A 20,283-nucleotide genomic window follows, 5' to 3' on the forward strand; every position below is an offset into this window, starting at 1 on the left:
GTGTGTGCCTATAATCCCAGATACTTGGTAGGCTGAAGTAGGATAATCGCTTGAACCCGGGAGGTGGAGGTTGCAGTGAGCCGAGATCATGCCACAGCACTCCAGCCAGGCAACAGAGGAAGACTCTGTCTCAAAAAAAAAAAAAAAAAAAAAAAAAGAAAGAAAGAAAGAAAGAAAAAGAAAAATGAGGGAGGGCTTAGGGCTCCCCAGAGCCCTCCCAGAGCTGACCCAGATCTCAGCCTGGACCTGGGGTGGAGGAGTGGACACCAGAGGGGAGGTCCAAACATGGAGTTATTGGATGATGATCCTGTCATGCAGGGCCTGGCCTAACCCCAACCCCGTTCAACAGAGGGAAAGCCTGAGCCCCCTGCAGGACTGGACTCAGGGGTCCTGACCTTGGGGCTTAAACCTGCTTCCACCCACCGTCCCCCAGACCCTGACCTTGTGGAGCTGCAGGAGCCAAGGGTCAGGCTCCCACCTCCCACCCCGGCCTCCATGATACCAGGGACACTGGCCTGATGCTTCTTCCTCTTTGGTCCAGGGAGTCTTGAAATGATCCTGGCCCCTGAGGGCTCCAGCTCTGGAAAGCTGCGGATCCCAGCGGCTCAGGAGAGGGATGCCGGCACCTACACCTGCCGGGCTGTCAATGAGTTGGGTGACGCCTCTGCAGAAATCCAGCTGGCGGTTGGATGTGAGTGTACACCTTGTCTCCCCCTCCCCTGCCCATTCCCCTTTCCCAGCCCTCTGCCTGCTTCTGAGTAGGGAGGGGAAGCTGTCCCACACAAGTGGCCGGTGTGGATGGCATCATGTGGATCCTGAGCGTGTGGGGACAGGGGAAGTCCAGGTGAGGCAGTGCATGCATCAGCTCTTGCTGGGTAACAAATAGCCCCCAAATTGTGTGGCTTAAACAATAAGTATTTATTTCACAGTCTGAGGATCAAGAATCTGAAAGTGGCTTGGCTGGGTGATTCTGGCTCAGGGTCCATCCTGAGATTGAAATCAATATCTTGGCTAGGGCCGCAGTCATCTCAAGGTTTGCCTGGGCCTAGGGGATCCACTCTAGGCTCGCTCATGGGGCTGTTGGCAGGAGGCTCCCTGAGAAAGAGAGAGAGAGAGAATCTCAGAGGGAAGCCACAGTCTTGGAAATAGCAAGCCATCGCTTCTGCCCTATTCTCTTGGTCCCACAGAGCAACCCTGGTGCAGTGTGTGTGGGAGGGGCTACCCACGGATGTGAACACCAAGAGGCGGGGGCTACCCACGGATGTGAACACCAAGAGGCGGGGGCTACCATGGGTGTGAATACCAGGAGGCGGGGATCTCTGGGACCAGCTTGGAGGCCCACTGCAGACAGTTTGGTTCAGCTCGGGATGAGACCTGAATTCCAGTCTCGTCTCTGTCCCCACCTATGTGCCTTGGTCATGCCATGGAGCCTCAGTTTCTCTCAGTTTCCCATCTGTAAAGTGAGGCTGACTGTACTACTCCCCTCGTTGGGTTGCTGTGAGGATTCAGTGAAATCAGGCCTGTTAGCACAGGGTTGGGCCCACAGTGATTGCTTAGTAAATTGGGGGAGAGGGGTGATTATCCACTTGCTGCAGATGTGGAGTCCAAATTCCTTGGTGGCCAGTGCATGGCCTCAGCTGTGACTTCTGGGATGTCTCCGTTCCATATTGGAGTTCCTGGCACTGGGACTTGCTCGGAAGCTGTGGGCACAGCTCCTTGGCACACAGAACTGGGACAGATCAGGCTCTGAGTGTTTGCCGAGGCCACTGCGAGAGAGGCAGGTGTTGGAGTTCTAGAGAAGTGCAGAGAATCGAGAATGTGCTGGTCTGGGCTGAATGGGCCAGGCTGGGCCAGGGCTGGCTGGGGCAGCCGAGGAGCTCCCAAGGCGGGCCAGGCTCTGACTGGAGTAGACATAGACAGGAGGGTCTGGCCTGGGGGAGTTGTGCTGTCTCAGGGTTGAGATCCTCTCAGGCTTGGGATGCTCTTAGACTTTGTTCACTTGTTCCATCTTTCATTCCTTCAACACAGGGTCACCAGGTGCTTGTGTGCCAGGCCCTGTGCTGGGGACACAGGGCAGGTGAGACACAGCATCAGCCTTTGTGTTGCTCATGAGCTCAGGCAGAGAACAGAGGACAGGCAATGAGCATGCACAGGGCATCGAGTGGCTGGAAGTTGCATCCTCAGGGGCTGTGGGTGCCCAGAGAGGGCTAATCCCGGGAAGACTTCTTGGAGGAGGTGATGTCTAAACTGAAACCAGAAGCACCCAGAAAGATGACTAGCTGGGGAACAGTGTTCCAGGCAAAGGGAACAGCACATGCAGCCCTCCCCATGGCAAGAGAAGTGAGGCAGAGAGAGGGTGGGGAGGGGGCGGCAGGATGGCTGCCACCTGGTACCAGTCACTCCCCGCCTGGGGAGCTGCGGAGGAGTTTGGGCTGTGCGCTGAGGGGGTTGGTGAGAGGTTTCCAGGAGCAGGACCGTGTGCTCAGACTTTTCCACTGTGGCTGGGTTCTCAGATAGGCTGGGCTGGGCCATGGGCTCAGGAGCCTGATAAGGACAGCCATGGAAACACGAGCCGGCGCTTCTAGGGTGTTCACCAGGTGCTGGCACCAGCTCAGAGCACATTTTGTCGCTAGCTCATGTAACCCTCACAACAACCCTTGGAGATCTCCATTTCCCCTTTACAGATAGGGAAAACAAGGCACAGAAAGGTTGCATGCCTTGCCCAAGATCACACAGCTGGTGAGTGGCAGAGGTGGGATCTGAACCAAGGGTCTTGCACCTTCAGCCCCTGGCCTTGAGTCTGATGCTCACCAGCAGAGTGGGCCTGGCGCTGCTTCCCCTCTCCAAGCCTTGGGCTCCTCATTGCCAAAATGAGACATTGTGTGAGCAAGAGAGAAGGAAGGCCTGTGGCACGTGAGCTGTGATCCAGCTGCTGACACTGGTATTAGAGGTTCTGGGTGAGCAGATAAGGTGCTCCAGGGAGGGCGCACCTTGTGTTGTGATGGGCATTGTCATCCTTTGCTCAGCATCTGACTTATTTGAAGCAGACCCTTTCTTTCTTTCCTTCTTTCTTTCTTTCTTTCTTTCTTTTTCTTTCTTTCTTTCTTTCTTTCTCTCTCTCTCTCTTTCTTTCTTTCTCTCTCTCTTTCTTTCTGTCTCTCTCTCTCCCTCTCCCTCTCCCTCCCTCTCCCTCCCTCTCCCTCTCTCTTCCTCTCTCTCTCTTTCCCTCCCTCCCTCCCTCCTTTCTTTCTTTCTTTCCTTTCTTTCACGGAGTCTCACTCTGTTGCCCAGGCTGGAGTGCGGTGCAGTGGCACAATCTCGGCTCACTGCAACCTCTACCTCCTAGGTTCAAGTGATTCTCCCACCTCAGCCTCCTGAGTAGCTGGGATTAGAGGCGTGCGCCACCATGCCCAGCTAATTTTTGTAATTTTAGTGGAGACGGGGTTTCACTATGTTGTTTAGGCTGGTCTCGAACTCCTGACCTCAGGTGATCTACCCGCCTTGGCTTCCCAAAGTGCTGGGATTATAGGCATGAGCCACTGTGCCTGGCCCAGAGTCACATTTCTTTGGGATCCAGGCTGAGTGCCCACCTAGACCTGTTCCTTTGCCTGTCTGCTGTTGACCTCGGAGCCATGTCCCTGTGGCAGAGTTTCTGGGCCACTGGTGGCCTCTGGCCTTAACTTTAGGTCAGGGAAGGGATGGACAATGGCCCAGCACCTGTGGGTCTGGGGTGAGCTGGTCTGGCAGCAGTGGTGGGAAATGGAATTTCCTGCCTATCTGGGTGGCAGCTGTGGTCCAGCCTTCCTGGCCAGGCTGGCAGAGGTCGGGAACGGGTGTGTACTGTGCCCACTTCCTGCTGTTGAGCTGGGAGCTGGCTTCCTGGTAGTGTCTGGGGCATAGGAAGGGAGGCACCCTACTCCTCTGTGCCAGGAGGACCTGCACTTGTGGACCAGCCTGCAAAGCACTGGTGGATTATCTTCCAAGCCTGGCATTTGCCAGTCAGGAGTCCTAGGCTCCATGCCCAGGTCTGCTGGTATTTGCCTGCATTATTTGCCTCTTGAAGCCTCACTTTCCTCGTCTGTGAAACGAGGAGGGTGGTAGCAGAGCTGTGCTCATAGGGCCCTCGAGAGGCTTCCTGAGAATGTGCTTCACTCAGGGCTTGCGTGGAATAAATAATGCATGTGGGCACCCTCCCCCATAAACCTGTGTCCAGGCTGGGTGAGCTGACCAGCGCTCGGTGAGGCGGGGTGACTTGTCACATGGCTGGTTGCCTGACTGTGTGTGGCACCCCCTCCGGAGTTCAGTGCCCTGAGCTGTGGTCTGTGCTTTACTTCATTCCTCTCTAAATGAATGTGTGTCCTCTTTTTTTTTTTTTTTTTTTTTTTGAGATGGAGTCTTATTCTGTCACCCAGACTGTAGTGCAATGGCACGATCTTGGCTCACTGTAACCTCTGCCTCCTGGGTGCAAATGATCCTCTTGCCTCAGCCTCCTGAGTAGCTGGGGTTACAGGCATGCATCACCACGCCCAGCTAATTTTTGTATTTTTTGTAGAGACAGGGTTTCTCCATGTTGGCCAGGCTGGTCTCGAACTCCTGACCTCAGATGATCCGCCCACCTCGGGCTCCCAAAGTGCTGGGATTACAGGCATGAGCCAGTGCGCCCAGACTAAATGGATATGCCTCCTCCCTCTGTCCTCTCATTTCAGTCCCTGCTTCTTAGTCCCACCCTGGAAGCTCCTGGTTGCTGGGGGCCGAGCTGGGGAACAAGGAGATGTGCTGTTTTGGACACTGAAGACTCTCCGGCCAGCCTTGGGGGAAGGGAGTTGGGGAGAAATGGGCCGGGCTTTGTGGCGAGGGGGCCATGGCGAGGCGACTTCTCCATCAGGCACAGCAGGCACTGGCAGAAGGCCCTGCACTTGTAGGGGTCCAGGATGCTTTTCTAATTTTGATTTCTTTTAAAATCAGAAAAAAAAAATGACCAATAGTGAATAGATAAAGACAAATCCAGCCTGCATCGTTCATGTCTTTGTGCCAGTGCAGTTATGAAATATAATTTTCCATGTTTCTTTATGGAGGAAGAGGAGTAAAGGCATCTCGTGGCCCTGACCAGCAGAGCTGCCACCCTAGGCCCAATCGCAGGATTCCCTCTGTGGGAAAAGCGGTCCCCGAGTCCTCAGGAAAGGGGGCTGTGGAGACCCCTCCCCAGGGTCCACTTTGCCCATCTGCACAGTCTTCCGGCCTGAGACTCCTCCCTCCTCCTGGCAAACTGAGTCGCAGGGGGCTCTTCTCGAGCTGGCTGCAACCCCCAGCCCTGCCCCCATGCTCTGAGCCACAGCCCTGGGTGGGAGGCAGAGGCTAGGGGTGCGGGCTCTCCAGGCAGTGATAAGGAGTCCTAGAGCTGTAAGGTACCAGGACCAAGGTGAAAATAGAGTTACTGCCTTCCAGATGGGTAAACTGAGGCCCAGAGTGAGGATGGGACTCATTCCCACATGCCCAGTGAGGCAGAGGCAGAGTGGGGGCCTTCAGGCCTGTGTCCCTTTCGCTGGGGGAGCAGCAGGCTCAGGGGAGTCACCACCTCTGTCATCTGACTTCACCAGGGCCTTTCCCCTGGAAAATCTCCAGGAGGGGAGCGTGGCCTGACCAGCTGCATCTGTGCTCTCACCCTCAGCAGCTCTGACAGCGCCTCCTGCAGTGGGTCAGCAGCCTCACCTGCAAGCAGGAAGTTAGTTACCCCTTCCCTTTGAACCTGCCCTAGACAAGATCCTTCCTTCCTTCCTCCCTCCCTCCCTCCCCTCCCTCCCCTCCCTCCCCTCCCTCTCCCCTCCTCTCCCCTCCCCGTCCCCTCCCCCTCCCTTCCCCCTCCCCTCCCCCTCCCCTTCCCCTCCCTCTCCCCTCCCCTTCCCCTCCCTCTTCCCTCCCCTTCCCCTCCCTCTTCCCTCCCCTTCCCCTCCCCTCCCCTTCCCCTTCCCCTCCCCTCCCCTTCCCCTCCCCTTCCCCTTCCCCTCCCCTTCCCCTTCCCCTCCCCTCCCCTTCCCCTCCCCTCCCCTCCCCTCCCCCTCCCCCTCCCCTCCCCCTCCCCTCCCCCCCTCTCCCCTCCCCTCCCCTCCCCTTCCCCTCCCCCTCCCCTCCCCTTCCCCTCCCCCTCCCCTCCCCTTCCCCTCCCCTCCTCTTCCTCTCCCCCTCCCCCTCCCCTCCCTCTCCCCTCCCCCTCCCCCTCCCCTCCCCTTCCCCTCCCCTCCTCTTCCTCTCCCCCTCCCCTCCCCTCCCCCTCCCCTCCTCTTCCCCTCCCCCTCCCCTCCCCTTCCCCTCCCCCTCCCCTCCCCTTCCCCTCCCCCTCCCCTCCCCTTCCCCTCCCTCTCCCCTCCCCCTCCCCCTCCCCTCCTCTTCCCCTCCCCTCCTCTTCCCCTCCCCTCCTCTTCCCCTCCCCTCCTCTTCCCCTCCCCCTCCCCTCCCCTTCCCCTCCCCCTCCCCTCCCCCCCTTCCTTTCCTTGCCCTCTCTTCCCTCCCTCCCTATGCACCAATTATATGCCAAGCTTGGAGGGATGGCCCTGCCTGTTGCTGGCCAGATCCTTGTACCCACGGGCTGGATGGTACTAGGGTTCTCTCCAAATGTCAGCCAAGTGAGTGGGGGGTTGAGGCTGGAGGCAGCAGCCACGCTGGGCTGCTAGGGCATCTGAGCCTTTCCATCGCCTGGACTCTGCCCTGCCGTCCTCGGGAGCCAGGGACAGTATCCTGGTCAGCTCAGGCTGCCATGATGAAATACCACAGACCAGGGAGCTTAAACAGTAGACACTCCTCACAGCTCTGGAGGCTGGGAGCCGATGATCAGGCTGCTGGCCCAGCTGGTTCTGCCAGGGTTCTCTTCCTGGCTGGCAGCCTCTGCCTTCTCTCAGGTCCTCTCATGGCCTTTCCTTGGGACCTATGGGTAGAGAGAGGAAGGACACTCCCTGGCATCTCTTCTTAAAAGGACACTAATCCCCATGGTAGGGGCCTCACCCTCATGACTTACCCAACCCCAATCACCTCTCAGAAGCCCCATCTCCAATTCCGTTACACTGGGGGTCAGGCTTCAACATATGGGTTTGTGGGGGACACAGTTCAGCCTGTAGCAGACAGGGCTTAGGCAGGCAAAGCCATGGTCCAGCCTGTGCCCTGGGAAGTCCCCTCTGCTGCACCACCGAGGGTGGCTCAGGGGCAGTGTGAAAGGCAGGGAGAGCAGCCAGGGGCCACCGCCATGACTGAACTCAGTGAGAAGTGGATGGAATGAGGTCGAGGAAGACCTGCTGCCCCGTCACTGCCAGGAGTGCAACAAAGGAAGCAGCATCAGGGACTGTACCCTGGGGTGGTGGGTGGTGCTGAGCCGGGAGGCACTGTGTTGAGGGCTGGGGAGTTGTGGAAGTGTCTAGGGGCAGATGGACACAGGGGTAGGGAGCTCAGTGGAAGGTCTGGGCTGGAGAAAGATGGGGGGTGGGGGTGCTGCCCTGGGCGTGGCTGAAGTCCCAGATGTGTGGGTGGGGGAGGGAGGCAGAGCAGGAAGAAAAGGATGGGGCACCCCTGCAGGCGGCAGCCTCTCCTGTCCCCTCGCCCCATCCCAGTCTGGTGGCAGGCACCCTTCACCAGGCACGTTTCCGGGTGTTCTAGGCTCCCCCACTCAGATCCCCATCCCCACAAACAGGCAGCTGCAGCCATCAGCTGACAAGAGGCCCCTCCAGGAGTCTCCATTGCTGCTGACAACATCGCCTGTATCCGGGTGCTTTAGCTCCCGCCCCAGAAAACTGACCGTGGCTAAGGCAAAAAGGGTCATTCCTGTGGAGCCACGGTGGCCATGGAGCCAGCTTGCTGTCCTCCCTGGGTCACGGCAGAGGGTCACCTGGGAGTCTGTGTGAGGAGGGGCCTGGGAGCCAGAAAGCAAAGATGAGGCCCTGGGCAGAGCACTGGGCTGGGAGTCTGGCATCTCCCCTGACCTCAGCAGGACTCGGGGCCTCAGCCTTCACCTGTACAATGAGGGGCAGACCAGAGGGCCTTCAACTCTGTCCTCTGAGGGTCCTGGGCTCCTGCCTTATTTGGGGGGCTCCAGGTTAGCAGGGGGAGGGATGGCTGCACAGACCCATGGAGTCACAGTTGTCTGTGTGGGTCCAGGGCACAGCAGTGAGTCTGGGATTTGGCTCTCTTGCAAGAAGATGGAGGGGGTGAGTGCAGCTCTGGCTGGGGCAGCCACCAGGTGCTGAGGGGGATGCAGGGGTGGGGTGGTTGAGAGCCTGGGCTTTAGCATTGGACAGATCAGGGCTCTGATCTTAGCCCTGCCACTGGCTTCAAGCTGTGACCTTGGGCAGGTTCCTTCATCTCTCCGAACTTTAGCTTCCTCATCTGTGAGATGGGGATTGTGATGATATCCACTTATGAGTTCACTGAGCCATGAGTGAAATTATGGTTACAATAAGTGCTCGTCTTCATGCCTGTCACTTAGGGATGCCAAATGGTACCCTTTACACTTGAGCCTCGAGGCTGCAGTGAGCTATGACTGCGCCACTGTGCTCTAGCCTAGATGATAGCGAGACCCCACCATCTCTTTCTCTCTCTCTCTGTTTTTTTTTTTTTTGGAGACAGAGTCTCGCTCTGTCACTCAGGCTGGAGTGCAGTGGCGCTATCTCGGCTCCCTCCAACCTGACCCTCCTGGATTCAAGTGAGTCTCCTGCTTCAGCCTCCTGGGTAGCTGGGATTACAGGTGCCCAACACCATGCCTGGCTAATTTATATATATATTTTTTAGTAAAGACGGGGTTTCCCCATGTTGAACCCGGGAAGCAGAGGTCACAGGGAGCCGAGATTGCACCACTGCACTCCAGCCTGGGCGACAGAGTGAGACTCTGTCTCAAAACAAACAAACAAAAAAAACAAACAAACCAGAGTCAGGAGACAAAGCAGGGCTGTTTGGGGCTAAGGAGGGCAGGGAATTGAAAGCGGTCTGGGAGGAGAGGAATCAGAGGCATCCTTGGAGTGGGAGGCTGGAGCTGGGCTCTGCAGTTGGGCTGGATGCAGCTGGGGAAGGTAGGCTGTTGTGGTGTTCTGCTCCGGATAGGTGAGGTATGGCAAAGCTGCACCCCTGGGGGCCAGGGCTCTGCAGGAACAGTGACCTTGTCTAGGGCGGGCCCAAGGAAAGGCTTTCTGGGATTCTGGGATTCTGGGATTCTGAGCTTTGGCGGCTGCCAGGCCCCGATGAGAAAGGGTGGTGTCTGAGGTTGGGTCCAAGACCGTCTTCCTCCTCGCAGTAATTTTCCAACTTGTGTTTATATCTGCCTGGAACTTCCCTAATCCCTGTGGCCAGGAGGGAAATTTGATGTCATGATTTGGATGGATGAAGGGTATTTCTGGAGACAGATGGAAAGAACAAAGAGATAGAGGCTTTTCCATGGTACCAGACTCAAAGGGTTTAAAAAAAAAAAAAAAAAGGCCAGGGACCTCCCTGCTGCAGGGGCCTGGGACAAGGACCTGAGGACGGTGCCCAGAGGCTGCCGAGGGAAGGACCTGGACCCACTTGGCTCAGACCTGCTCCTGGCCTGCTGAAGGAGAGACAGGATCTTGAGTTTCTGTTTTGGGAAATAACTTCTCTTTTTCTTCTCCTGATTATAAAAGTCAAATGATGCTTAGGAAAAAAAGATTTGGAAGAAACACTGCAAGCTATTAACAGTGGTTACCTTAGGGAAGGGCGTGGGATTTGGGGTGTGTGGAGCAAGAATTAGGGGAATTTCTGCCCTTTGTGTATTATTAGAATGTGTTATAACTCCTGGTTTCCAGGACAGCCCTTGTTTAGCCAGTCATCCTGGGGTCACTATTAATGCAGCCCCTTTTCACTCTTGAGTGGCCCAGTTCAGACCCTGATGTATAAGGTCACGTTATTTATAACAAGCAAGTTTTAATTCTGTATGCTCTTTCCAAAAAAGTTCAGCCAAGAGGGCAAGCTCTAGAGAAGAGGGTGAAGAAGACCTATAATCCCCCACGTCGCTGGCTGTTTGGGGTGGCGGCAATAGAAGGGGCTGTGGAAATGGCAGCTGAGTCCCGCCAGGCCCCCCAGGCCATGCTCCCCTCCACAGAAGTGGGCGTGGCTTAGGCCAGGGGCTTAAGCATCAGAGGGGAGCTCAGGACACCTCCAAGAGGAAGCCTCTCTGGCCCAGGAGGAGGGGAGGGGTAGGGGAGGGTAGGCAGGGGTAGAAGCGAAGGCTCACCCTTAGCTCCTATGTCAGCGCGTCACAATCAGACTCAGAAACACACCTTAGAGCCCCTTGAAGGGGCTTCCTGGGGGGTGTCACAGCCAGGAGTGGACATGCTCCTCCCTCCCCTGCACCTCTGGGGTAAAGCCAGGCCCCTGAGACCCCACGCACCATCCCACGAGTCACTTCCTCTGCCTTGTCCCAAGAGCTCTCCAGGGGTGGACGCCACTCAGCTCAGGTTGACCCTGGAGCCCTGGACAAGAGTCGGCCCCTAGGTTCACAAGGGCAATAGTACAGGGGGAGGAGAGGGAGGCAGTTCCTCGGGGACCTGCCGCTGAGCAGGTCCAGCCTCCGGGCATGGTTGACTGGTCACCTCCCTGCAGATGCACCCCAGCTGATGGAGCTGCCCCGGGATGTCACTGTGGAGCTGGGGAGAAGTGCCCTCCTGGCATGCCGGGCAACAGGCCGCCCGCCCCCGATGGTCACCTGGCGCCGCGGAGATGGCCAGCCTCTGGGACTCAGGCTGGAGGCCGGGCGAGGCAGTAGGTCTCGGCAGCCGGATTCAGGAGTGCTGTTCTTTGAAAGTAAGAGATTGGGGCTGGAGGGGGATAGGCACCCTAAACCTCAGGCCAAGTGGCCGAGAGCAGGACCCTGACCGCCAGCACTGACCATAGAACAGAGGCGGATACGCAGTCACACTTCGGCTGGGTGGCTCTGGCCAAGTCATTCCACTACTCTGACCTTGTTCATAATCACGACCATGAAATCTGCTACCCACCTGGCTGATTAACAGCCAATTTATGGGGCTGTTGTGTGGATAATCTGTACCAAGTGCTTAGCACACTTCTTGCCGCATGCTGTCACACACATATAAGCTACTATGATTACCATAATTACTACTGCGCCTACCCCACCACCCACTGTTTACTACACGCCAGGCCCGAGGGCGGGCACTTTGTCAACCCCTCCCCATCACACTACAAGGTACAGGCCAATTACCCCCATTCCACAGATGAGCAAACTGAGGCTTTCTCACCTTCCAAGGTCCAGCAGTGTCCCTCACCCCTTCCCTGTCTACCATCCCAGCCTTCCCTCCTGAATCTCTGTAAGGCCAGGCCATGCCAAGGGGCTGTCTCTGCACCTGGGGAGCTGGATCCCATGGGGGCCGCAGCTGTGGTGTGCCTTGGCAGTCACACCTGCCTGTCTTGTGCCCCTCAGGTGTGGCCCCAGAAGACCAGGCCCCATATGTCTGCGAAGCTCGAAACGTCTTTGGGAAGGTCCAGGCCGAGGCCCGGCTCATCGTCACCGGTCACGGTTCGCTGGTGGATCTGAGGGCCGTGGGAGGCGAGAGGTGGGAGGCAGGTTCTTCCGGGGGCACAGCAAGGCCGTGGGCGCCTCTAGGGAGCCTCTCCTGGCCCATCTGTTGGAACAAACGAATCCACAGCCAAATTCTCCAAGAGTAGCACCTGTGCCCCTGCGTCCAGGGCAATGTCCTGGGGGTCCTGTGACCCTTTAGGATCCCCAATTCTGATGCATCTCCCAGTTGCCTGGGGAGGGAGAGGGGAGCAGGAGCCTCCGTCCCCCAGACAACCACCCAGGGCACCTATTGTGGCTGACACCGGCTCCTCTCCCCACAGCCCCGCCACAGATCGCCAGCAGCGCCCCCACCGTCCGGGTCCTGGAGGGGCAGCCTGTGTCCCTGCCCTGCATCGTCCTAGCTGGGCGGCCCCTCCCAGAAAGGCACTGGCTCAAGGACCGCCAGCCCGTGAGTGCCGGGCTCCTCTGGGTGTGGTGGGCAGTGGCACCTGGAGAAGAAGGAGGCTGTCACAGCCACGCCTCGGTCTCTGCTTGGCTGTTTCCCCTCCTGGGAGTGTCCTCTTCCTTCCACCCTCTTTTTGGCCCCATTTCAGAACCTTCTCTGATAATGCACTGATGGTGTTTGTTGCCCTCTAAAGTCCTGCCGGCTGTCAGATGCCTCATGGCTGCTTGGACCCCTGGGAGCTCTGCAGGGGAATCGTGTGCCTCAGGAGTGCTGTGGGCCAGGCAGCAGGGATTTAGTGGAGGCCCAGTGTCAATGCAGTGGTCTCCCTGGTTCTTACGATTCCAGAGCAGGGATGTGACTTGTGCAGTTTCCTATCTGCCCCAAACACTGGTGCGCGCTGAACACACAGTGGTTGCCTTATCAACCAGTTCACGTCCATTTGATTTTCTTGGTGTTCTTCTGTTTGCCCTCTCCTGTTGACTGTTTCATTACCTCTTCCCTTTCCTCAATTCTTCTGCCTAGTCTCAGACACACCGGGTGCCTGTGTCCTGCAGGCTACAAAGAGGTGCCTTCCCAACTCTGCATTCCCGGGAGAGACTCTCGTGGGCCCAGCTTGGGTCAGGCTCACCCTGGTCCAGTTGGCCGAGGGAGAGGTGGGGTCAGGGTGTGCGGGGGTCAGGCCCACCCAGCCCTGCAGGGTCTCTGGAGGGCTTGACTGGGCACTTGGTGGGGACTCACAGAGCTCCTCAGCCTTCTCTGAGCCCCCGGGCTCTCAGGCCTGGCTGCTCCCTACTGGCCCAATGGGCAGCATAGTTTTCCGAGGGTTCTCTCTCAGCTGCCTCTGAGTGAGGCCCAAGGCTAAGCTGGTGCTTCCTCACCCCCACCAGCTCCCACCTGGCAGCCGGCATTCCATCCGAGCAGATGGCAGCCTCCACCTTGACCGAGCATTGCAGGAGCACGCGGGGAGGTACAGCTGTGTGGCCACCAACACGGCTGGCTCTCAGCACCGGGACGTGGAGCTGGTGGTCCAGGGTGAGTCCTGGGGTCCCGGAGGTGGTGGTCATGGGGCAGGGAACATGATGGGGTGGGGGAATGTGCAGAGGTAACTTGATCTTGAATGCATTTGCTTTAAAAAATCACGCAAATCATATATATTCTCTGTGGGAAAATTAGGGATTTGACAAGTTAAAAAAATACTCTCATAATACCAGTAGCTAAGAATAACCAGATTTTGCATTTTGGCATGTATCTTTTCATACTCTATACACACACACTCTCTATATGTATATCACACACACCTATGTGTAGTATATATATACACTATGTATACATAGCATATATGTTCTTTATACATGATACATACAGATTCTTTATATGTTCTTATAAATTATATAAAAATTATCTATCATCTATCTATCTATCTATCTATCTATCTATCTATCTATCTATCTATCCATCCATCTAATCTATCCACCTGTTTACAAACCTATTTAAAAACCAAATAGGATCACATGCTGTCATTGTCTTGGCACCTAAGTGTTTCCATGACAAGGTGTTATGGCTGTTCTGCTTTCTGTCAATTAAGATTCAGAGGCATCAGTTTAATAAGGGGATGATCATGTCCCCTGATTATCTAATTACCTGATTTTCTGTACCCCCCCTCCCCCACCGCATCCCCCACACCCCGGGTATGAACAGCCTCGTACCTACACATTGTAGGTGACCACGTACCTACGTGACCAATTCTTTCCTTAGGATAAACCCATTAACGTGGATTAAGTTTTACATCACAGAGATTTTACATTTTTGGAATTTTTAGTGTTTTGCCCAACTGCTCTCCTGCCCACAGCACTGGGTTCTTTTGTTCACCCAACTGGCAACCACTGTGCTTTTTAATGTAAGATGAGACGTTTCAAGCTAAATTTGGTTATATTTTGTGATCAACCAAGTATGTTAATATCGTCTTTTTTCTTGTTTGTTTCATAAAGCCCCCGAGGGATTAGTGGGAAGAACGCGCGTTCCCCATTATATAGGGGAGTGCAAAGTTCAGAAGGGCTGGGTTGAGCACTCAGGTGTAATTCTAGGTCCCATCCCCTCATAATTCCAGATCCAAATCGCCATCCAGGGTCGGGTGTGTACCACATGCCAGGCGTCTGCTAGTTTCTATATATGATTCCACTCAGTTTCACCCCCTAACTTCCCACTGTGCCCTCACAGCCACTTCTGCGGGGCTGACATGAACAGGCTCAGTCTCTCTTGGCTCAGTTCATTTCTATTCAGCAAATATTTATGGGCCTCTGCTGGCTTTGCCCACCTGGGAGTCCAGAAGGCCATTTTCCTCCCTAAAGGAGCTCCAAGTGCTAGCGTCAGAGCCCCTGGCTTCTGGATTCCTCTCCTGGCTTCTCCATGCCTAGTTGCCCATCTCTTGCTCCCCTTAAAGACCCCCGTTTTCAAGCCTGCGAATCTGAGTGGTGCCCAGGGTGGGTGTGACACCTGTTTTTAAGCTCACTGTTTTCTGCAAACACTGCTCATCTATCCATTCCAGAAGGGACGACCAGGGAACTGGGGTTAAATTAGCTTTTGTGCTGATCAGGGAATCTGGGTACCAAAAGATTAAGTGGCTTATCCAGAGCCCCAGAGCAATGAATCAGCGCAGCTGGTTCCCAAGCACATGCTGCCTTCTGTATGGGAAAAACAAAAAAACTGACAATGGCAGAGGCAGTGGTGGCTCAGGGATTGTGCCAGTTTTATTCTCCCATTGAAAGCTTTTTTTTAAAAAATTTTTATTTACTTATTTATTTCTGAGACACAGTCACTCTGTTGCCCAGGCTGGAGTGCAGTGGCACGATCTTGGCTCACTGCCACCTCCACCTCCCGGGTTCAAGTGATTCTCCTGCCTCAGCCTCCTGCGTAGCTGGGATTACAGGCATGTGCCACCACGCCCGGCTAATTTTTGTATTTTTAGTGGAGACGAGTTTCACTATGTTGGCCAGGCTGGTCTCTAACTCCTGACCTCAGGTGATCCGCCCACCTCAGCCTCCCAAAGTGCTGGGATTACAGGCGTGAGCCACCGTGCCCGGCCTGAAAGCTTTTAAAATTGTCAAATATACATAACATAACGTGTATCATTCGACGATGTTTAGGTGTGCAGTGGTGTTAGTACATTCACATTGTTGCGGGACTATCACCGCTATCCATCTGCAGGACTTTCTCACCATCCTGAACTGAAACTCTGTCCTCATTAAACATCAGCTCCCCATTCCCGTCTCCCCTCAGCCCCCTGGGAGCCACCCTTCTGCCTCCTATCTAGGGACTTCATAGAAGTGGAATCTTACAGTATCTGTCCTCCTATGTCTGTGATTTCACTTAGCATGTTTTTAAGGTTCATCCATGGTGTAGCATGTGTCAGAATTTTATTCCTTTTAAAAAAACAGACTGGACTTTTAAGAGCAGTTTAAGTTTATAGAAAAATTGAGCGGAAGGTACAGAGATCTCCCACATACCCCTGGCTCCCGCCACGCGCAGCCTTCTTCACCGTCAACATCCCCCACCAGGGCGGCCCGTTGTTAGCACTGAAGACACGTCGTCATCACTCCAAATCCCATAGCTTACACTGGGGTTCCCTCTTGGTGGTGTTTATTTGTTTTATTTTTTATTTTTATTTTTTTTTAGGTGGGTTCCCTCTTAGTGGTTTTTTTATTTTTTATTTTTATTTTTTTTGAGACAGAGTCTCACTCTATGCCCCAGGCTGGAGTGCAGTGGCGCAATCCCAGCTCACTGCAACCTCCACCTCCCGGGTTCAGGTAATTCTCCTGCCTCAGCCTCCTGGGTAGCTGGGACTGCAGGCGCCCGCCACTGTACCAGTCTAACTTTTGTATTTTTAGTAGAGACGGGGTTTCACCCTGTTGGCCAGGGTGGTCTCGAACGCCTGACCTCAGGTGATCCACCCACCTTGGCCTCCAAAGTGCTGGGATTACAGGTGTGAGCCACTGCACCCAGCCTTGTTGTGGTTTATTTTGTGGGTTTGGACAAATGCATAGTGACATGGACCCATCACTGCAATATCACCTGTAGCTTCACTGCCCTAAAAATCCTCTGGGCCCTGCCTCTTCATCCCTTCCTCCCCCAACCTGGCAACCACTGATCTAGTTTTGTCTCTTCTTCTTCTTCTTCTTTTTTTTTTGGAGACAAGAGTCTCACTATGTCTCCCAGGCTGAAGTACAGTTGTGCAATCTCTGCTTACTGCAACCTCCGCCTTCCGGTTCAAGCAATTCTCCTCCCTCAGCTTCCCGAGTAGCTGGGATTACAAGGCATGCACCACCATGCCCAGCTAATTTTTGTATTTTTAGTAGAGGCGGAGTTTCACCATGTTGGCCAGGTTGGTCTCAAACTCCTGACCTCAAGTGATCCTCCTGCCTCAGCCTCCCAAAGTGCTGGGATTACAGGGGTGAGCCACTGCTTCCAACTGCTTTGCCTTTTCCAGAATGTCATACAGTTTGAATTTGCTTCCTTTTTAAGGATGAATACTCTTCTGTTGTGTGCACACACTGCATGCTGTGTGCCCATGCATCGCTGATGGACATTTGGGCTGTTTCCACCTTTTGGCCTATGAATGATGCTGCAATGAGCCTTGGCTTTGACATTGGTTTATTTATAACAGTGCCACCTAGAATCCATCCCACTGCCACCCACCATATCACCAATGAAGGGGTTCCGGCGTCTCTCCCCTGTGTCGCTTCAGGAGTTCCCACCCCCACCATCACCTGGACCAAGGTAAGCAGTGCCTGTTACCGAGAGGGTAACTGGAGAGTTAGGTCCAGTGTGTCATGGGGTGGAGGTGTGGGCTTCGCTGATGTCACCTGTGCCTCTGCCCTAGGAAACCAATGCCCTGACCTCCAGAGGTCCCCACTACAATGTGAGTAAGGAGGGCACCCTGCTCATCGCCCAGCCGTCTGCCCAGGACGCAGGGGTCTATGTCTGCACGGCCACCAACACCGTGGGCTTCTCTAGCCAGGAGATGCGACTTTCTGTCAACAGTGAGTGATGCCAACCCTGTCCTAGGAGAGGGGGCTCAGTGGATGTGGAGACAGAGAGTCCCACCTCAGCCCTGTGGAGCCTGAGGCAGGGAAGACGTTGCATCAGCAAGTCCTGCAAAGACACGTGGCTCCGCACAGGACCCACGTCCCCAGCAGCCCTCTCACCCGCCTCTCTCTGCCCCAGACCCTCTGGTCTCCTTTCTGTTTCTGGAATGGTCCAACCTGCCTCAGGGCTTGTGCACATGTAGTTCTTTCTGCTTGGAATGCTGTTCCCCCACCTCTGGGCCCAGCTGACTGCTCCCATCTGTCAGATCTCAGCTCTCCCTGTTTCCCCAGGCTGGTCAAGTCACCTTGCTGTAAACTGTGGAATATCCCCTTCCTGGCACCCCTCACAGCTGTGATTCAATAATTAATCACATAGTGAGCTTTTTGGTACCAGTATTGCCAAAGGACCCTAAAGGCTGTGAAGATGGGGCGGGACCTGTCTCCTTCGCTGCCGTCCCCAGCATTCCCCATAGGGCTGGCACTCAGTAAATACGTCTGGGAGGAGTGAGCAAATGTATAAGCCAGGCTTTTTCTCTCATAGACCCTTACAGTCAATATTTTTATATTGCAAAAAAAATTCCTAATGGAGGAGCATTTCCTCTCTGAACTACAAATGTACGGGGGAACACGGGAGGGCTAGATGGGTTTTGATGTCCCCAACTGGCTGGCTTCTTTCACTGTTGCTGCTCAGACAGGTAGCGAGTGCCTTCCTTGTATGAGCTCCAAGGTAGAAAGGCGGGGGCGGGAAGAGAGGAGGAAGGAAGGGTACCATGCAGTTTCTGCCATCGAGGGGTCTTCAGCTTAAGGTGAGAGAGAAGTGACATGCACAGATTGCCATCAATCCCTCACCAGGCTTCGAGAGGTCCAGAGGGAGGGTCTGTGCATTCTTTGGTGGCTGATATCATGGGAATAAGTGAATGAGCAAGGGGAGAAGGTAGAGAGAGAGGAGGAGTTTAGTCCCTTTCAGAATGTCCCTGGGGAAGGGACAGCAGGATGAAGAGAAGCCAGAGAAGGCACAGATCCTGGGGCAGAAGGGACTAGGTCAGGGTCCTCAGAGCAAGATGGTGATGGGGAGGTGAGTAGGGGAGGACTGAGCGAAAACCCCGGGACCTGAGTCCCACCTCCAATCTGCACTCTCCCCCTTCTGACAGCCACATCTACCTTCTGGACCTCCTGAAGGTCGAGGGTGCAGTACCAGCTCTGCCTCCTGGGGGAGCTGCCCCATGGCCCAGGGCGCTCATGGACCCTAGTCCCCTCTGCCCTACTGACAGGCCCTGCTTACTCTCCCCACAGCCAAACCCAGAATCCATATGAACGGGTCACGTAATGCAGACGTGCCTCTGAGAGTCACAGCGAAGGCTGGCGAAGAGGTGACCCTGGACTGCGAGGCCAAGGGCTCCCCAGCCCCACTGGTCACCTGGATGAAGGACTCCCGCCCTGTACCGCCCATCACCAACAGGTAACCCCAGTCCCATGGCCTCAAGGGACAGAGCTTAGGGCTGGAGGGAAACCTGCCTCGGGTGACCAGTGACCCAGCGAGTGTCTTGGACCCTGCAGTCTCTCCCATAGGGTGCTCCTGGGCTTCTGCACACAAGGCTGTTGTCCACGGGCCCCCAGAAGCCTGGAAGGGGCCTCTAGAGGGTGCCTGGAAGCCCAGGGTGAGACTCCCCATCTGAAATAACATGCACGGGGCATTGCCTGCAGCATCCCATTTAATCTGCATAGCCATCCTTGGTATCTGACAGGACACTGACGCTCAGCCAGGGAGTGAGCTGCTCGCCATCACCCAGCTAGGAAAGAGCAAAGCCAGGGCTGGGACCACGTCCCCGCCACGACACACACCACCCCCATGCCTGCTCTGCAGACCAGGTGTCTGGCGGCTGGGCTGTCTGACTCAGCTGCTCCCGATCCGGGATCCTGGGAGTGGGCGGACAGGGAGGAGGCTGGCTTGGGTGTCCTTCAAAGCCACGCCATACCCCCCAGGAGGGGATGTGGGGAATGCTAGGGCCCTTGCCCCTGGCTGGGGGGTTCTGTGGCTCAGTCTGGTGACATCAGCCCTGGCAGGGTCTTTGAGATGTTCCAGACCCAGAAGGTCTCGGAGCAGCCTGCTCTGTAACGTGACCCCTGCCCCCACCATGTGTCAGTGCATCTCAGAACATCTGTTTGGTGAGTCCTGCCAATCCTTGCAGCCGGGCGCTCCTAAAGGTGGCGGGGGCCCAGGGAGCCAGCCCTGGGCATCATCGGTGGGGCCCCCCATGCCCTCTTGGCGTCGCTGCAGCTCTATGTTGTGGGTTGGGGGTGTGGCAGGGGCCGTGGGAGCCCACAGCTCCACTAGAAAGCCTGGTCCTGGCTCCGCGGCTGGGTGGTGGCCCTCAGCTGGAGGATGCGTGTTGATTCATGACTTGTTACTGAAACGGGAACTGCATTTGCGTTCGTTCACCCCTCCTCGCCATGGTGCGTTAATAGGTCAGCTGGGAGCTGTAAATTTGCGAAAGCCACTTTTGCAATCCTAGAGTTGTGTTGTGTTCCCTCTCCCTTGTCCTCTTCACTTCGTGCTGGCTTACGTTGTTTTATCTCCAGATTTGGGAGATTCTGAGAGTTTATCTAAATAAGGAGGAAAATGTGCTGGGAGGCAGGGGTGGGGTTAAGTGCTCAGGCCCTGGAGTTCCGCAGACCCGGTGCGGAACTGCCTGCTCCCTTCTTAGTCATGCAACCTCGGGTGGCCACTGGCTCCCCTTGGCCTGTTCCTCCATCTGCAAAGTGGACGTTATTTAAATAGCACCCTTGTGGGGTAATGATGGATGTGCAGTGCTTAGGAAGTCAGATGTGCTGAAAACTCACTCCCTTTCATATGATTTCCCTGCTGTTGCTGTTCACAAACTGAGACATCCTCTCCAGCTTTTACAAATTTATCCTCATCCTACCACACCTGTTATCTCAATTGTCACCTGCTTTTTAAATATAAAAGCTTTATTGAGATGTAATTCACATACTGTATCATTCGCTTATTTAAAGGACACAGTTCAGTGTTTTTAGTATATTCAGACTGTGCAGCCACAATCAATTTTAGAACATGTTCATCACCCTCCCAAAAAAACTTCATACTCATTGGCAGCCACCAGCCCCCCGCCATTTCTGCTCCAGCCCCACTGCAGCCCCTGACAGCCACTGATCTGCTTTCAGCCTATTCTGGACATTTCATATAAATGAATTACATGGGGCCTTTCGTTCTG

The 20,283-nt window shown here is 55.2% G+C and overlaps 1 protein-coding gene across 1 annotated transcript in view; it reads left to right on the plus strand.

Moving 5' to 3' along the window:
• The window catches only part of HMCN2 (hemicentin 2), a 164,354-nt gene that overhangs the window by 38,559 nt on the left and 105,512 nt on the right, over positions 1-20,283 (plus strand). Inside the window, exons 15-22 of the mRNA XM_054520713.2 lie at positions 542-691; positions 10,591-10,791; positions 11,426-11,521; positions 11,845-11,972; positions 12,857-13,001; positions 16,630-16,742; positions 16,846-17,005; positions 18,344-18,509. Of these exons, the coding sequence (XP_054376688.1) occupies positions 542-691; positions 10,591-10,791; positions 11,426-11,521; positions 11,845-11,972; positions 12,857-13,001; positions 16,630-16,742; positions 16,846-17,005; positions 18,344-18,509 (1,159 nt within the window). The remainder of the gene's footprint in view (positions 1-541; positions 692-10,590; positions 10,792-11,425; positions 11,522-11,844; positions 11,973-12,856; positions 13,002-16,629; positions 16,743-16,845; positions 17,006-18,343; positions 18,510-20,283) is intronic.

The sequence above is a fragment of the Pongo abelii genome, chromosome 13, assembly GCF_028885655.2.
Source record: "Pongo abelii isolate AG06213 chromosome 13, NHGRI_mPonAbe1-v2.0_pri, whole genome shotgun sequence".
Taxonomy (NCBI): domain Eukaryota; kingdom Metazoa; phylum Chordata; class Mammalia; order Primates; family Hominidae; genus Pongo; species Pongo abelii.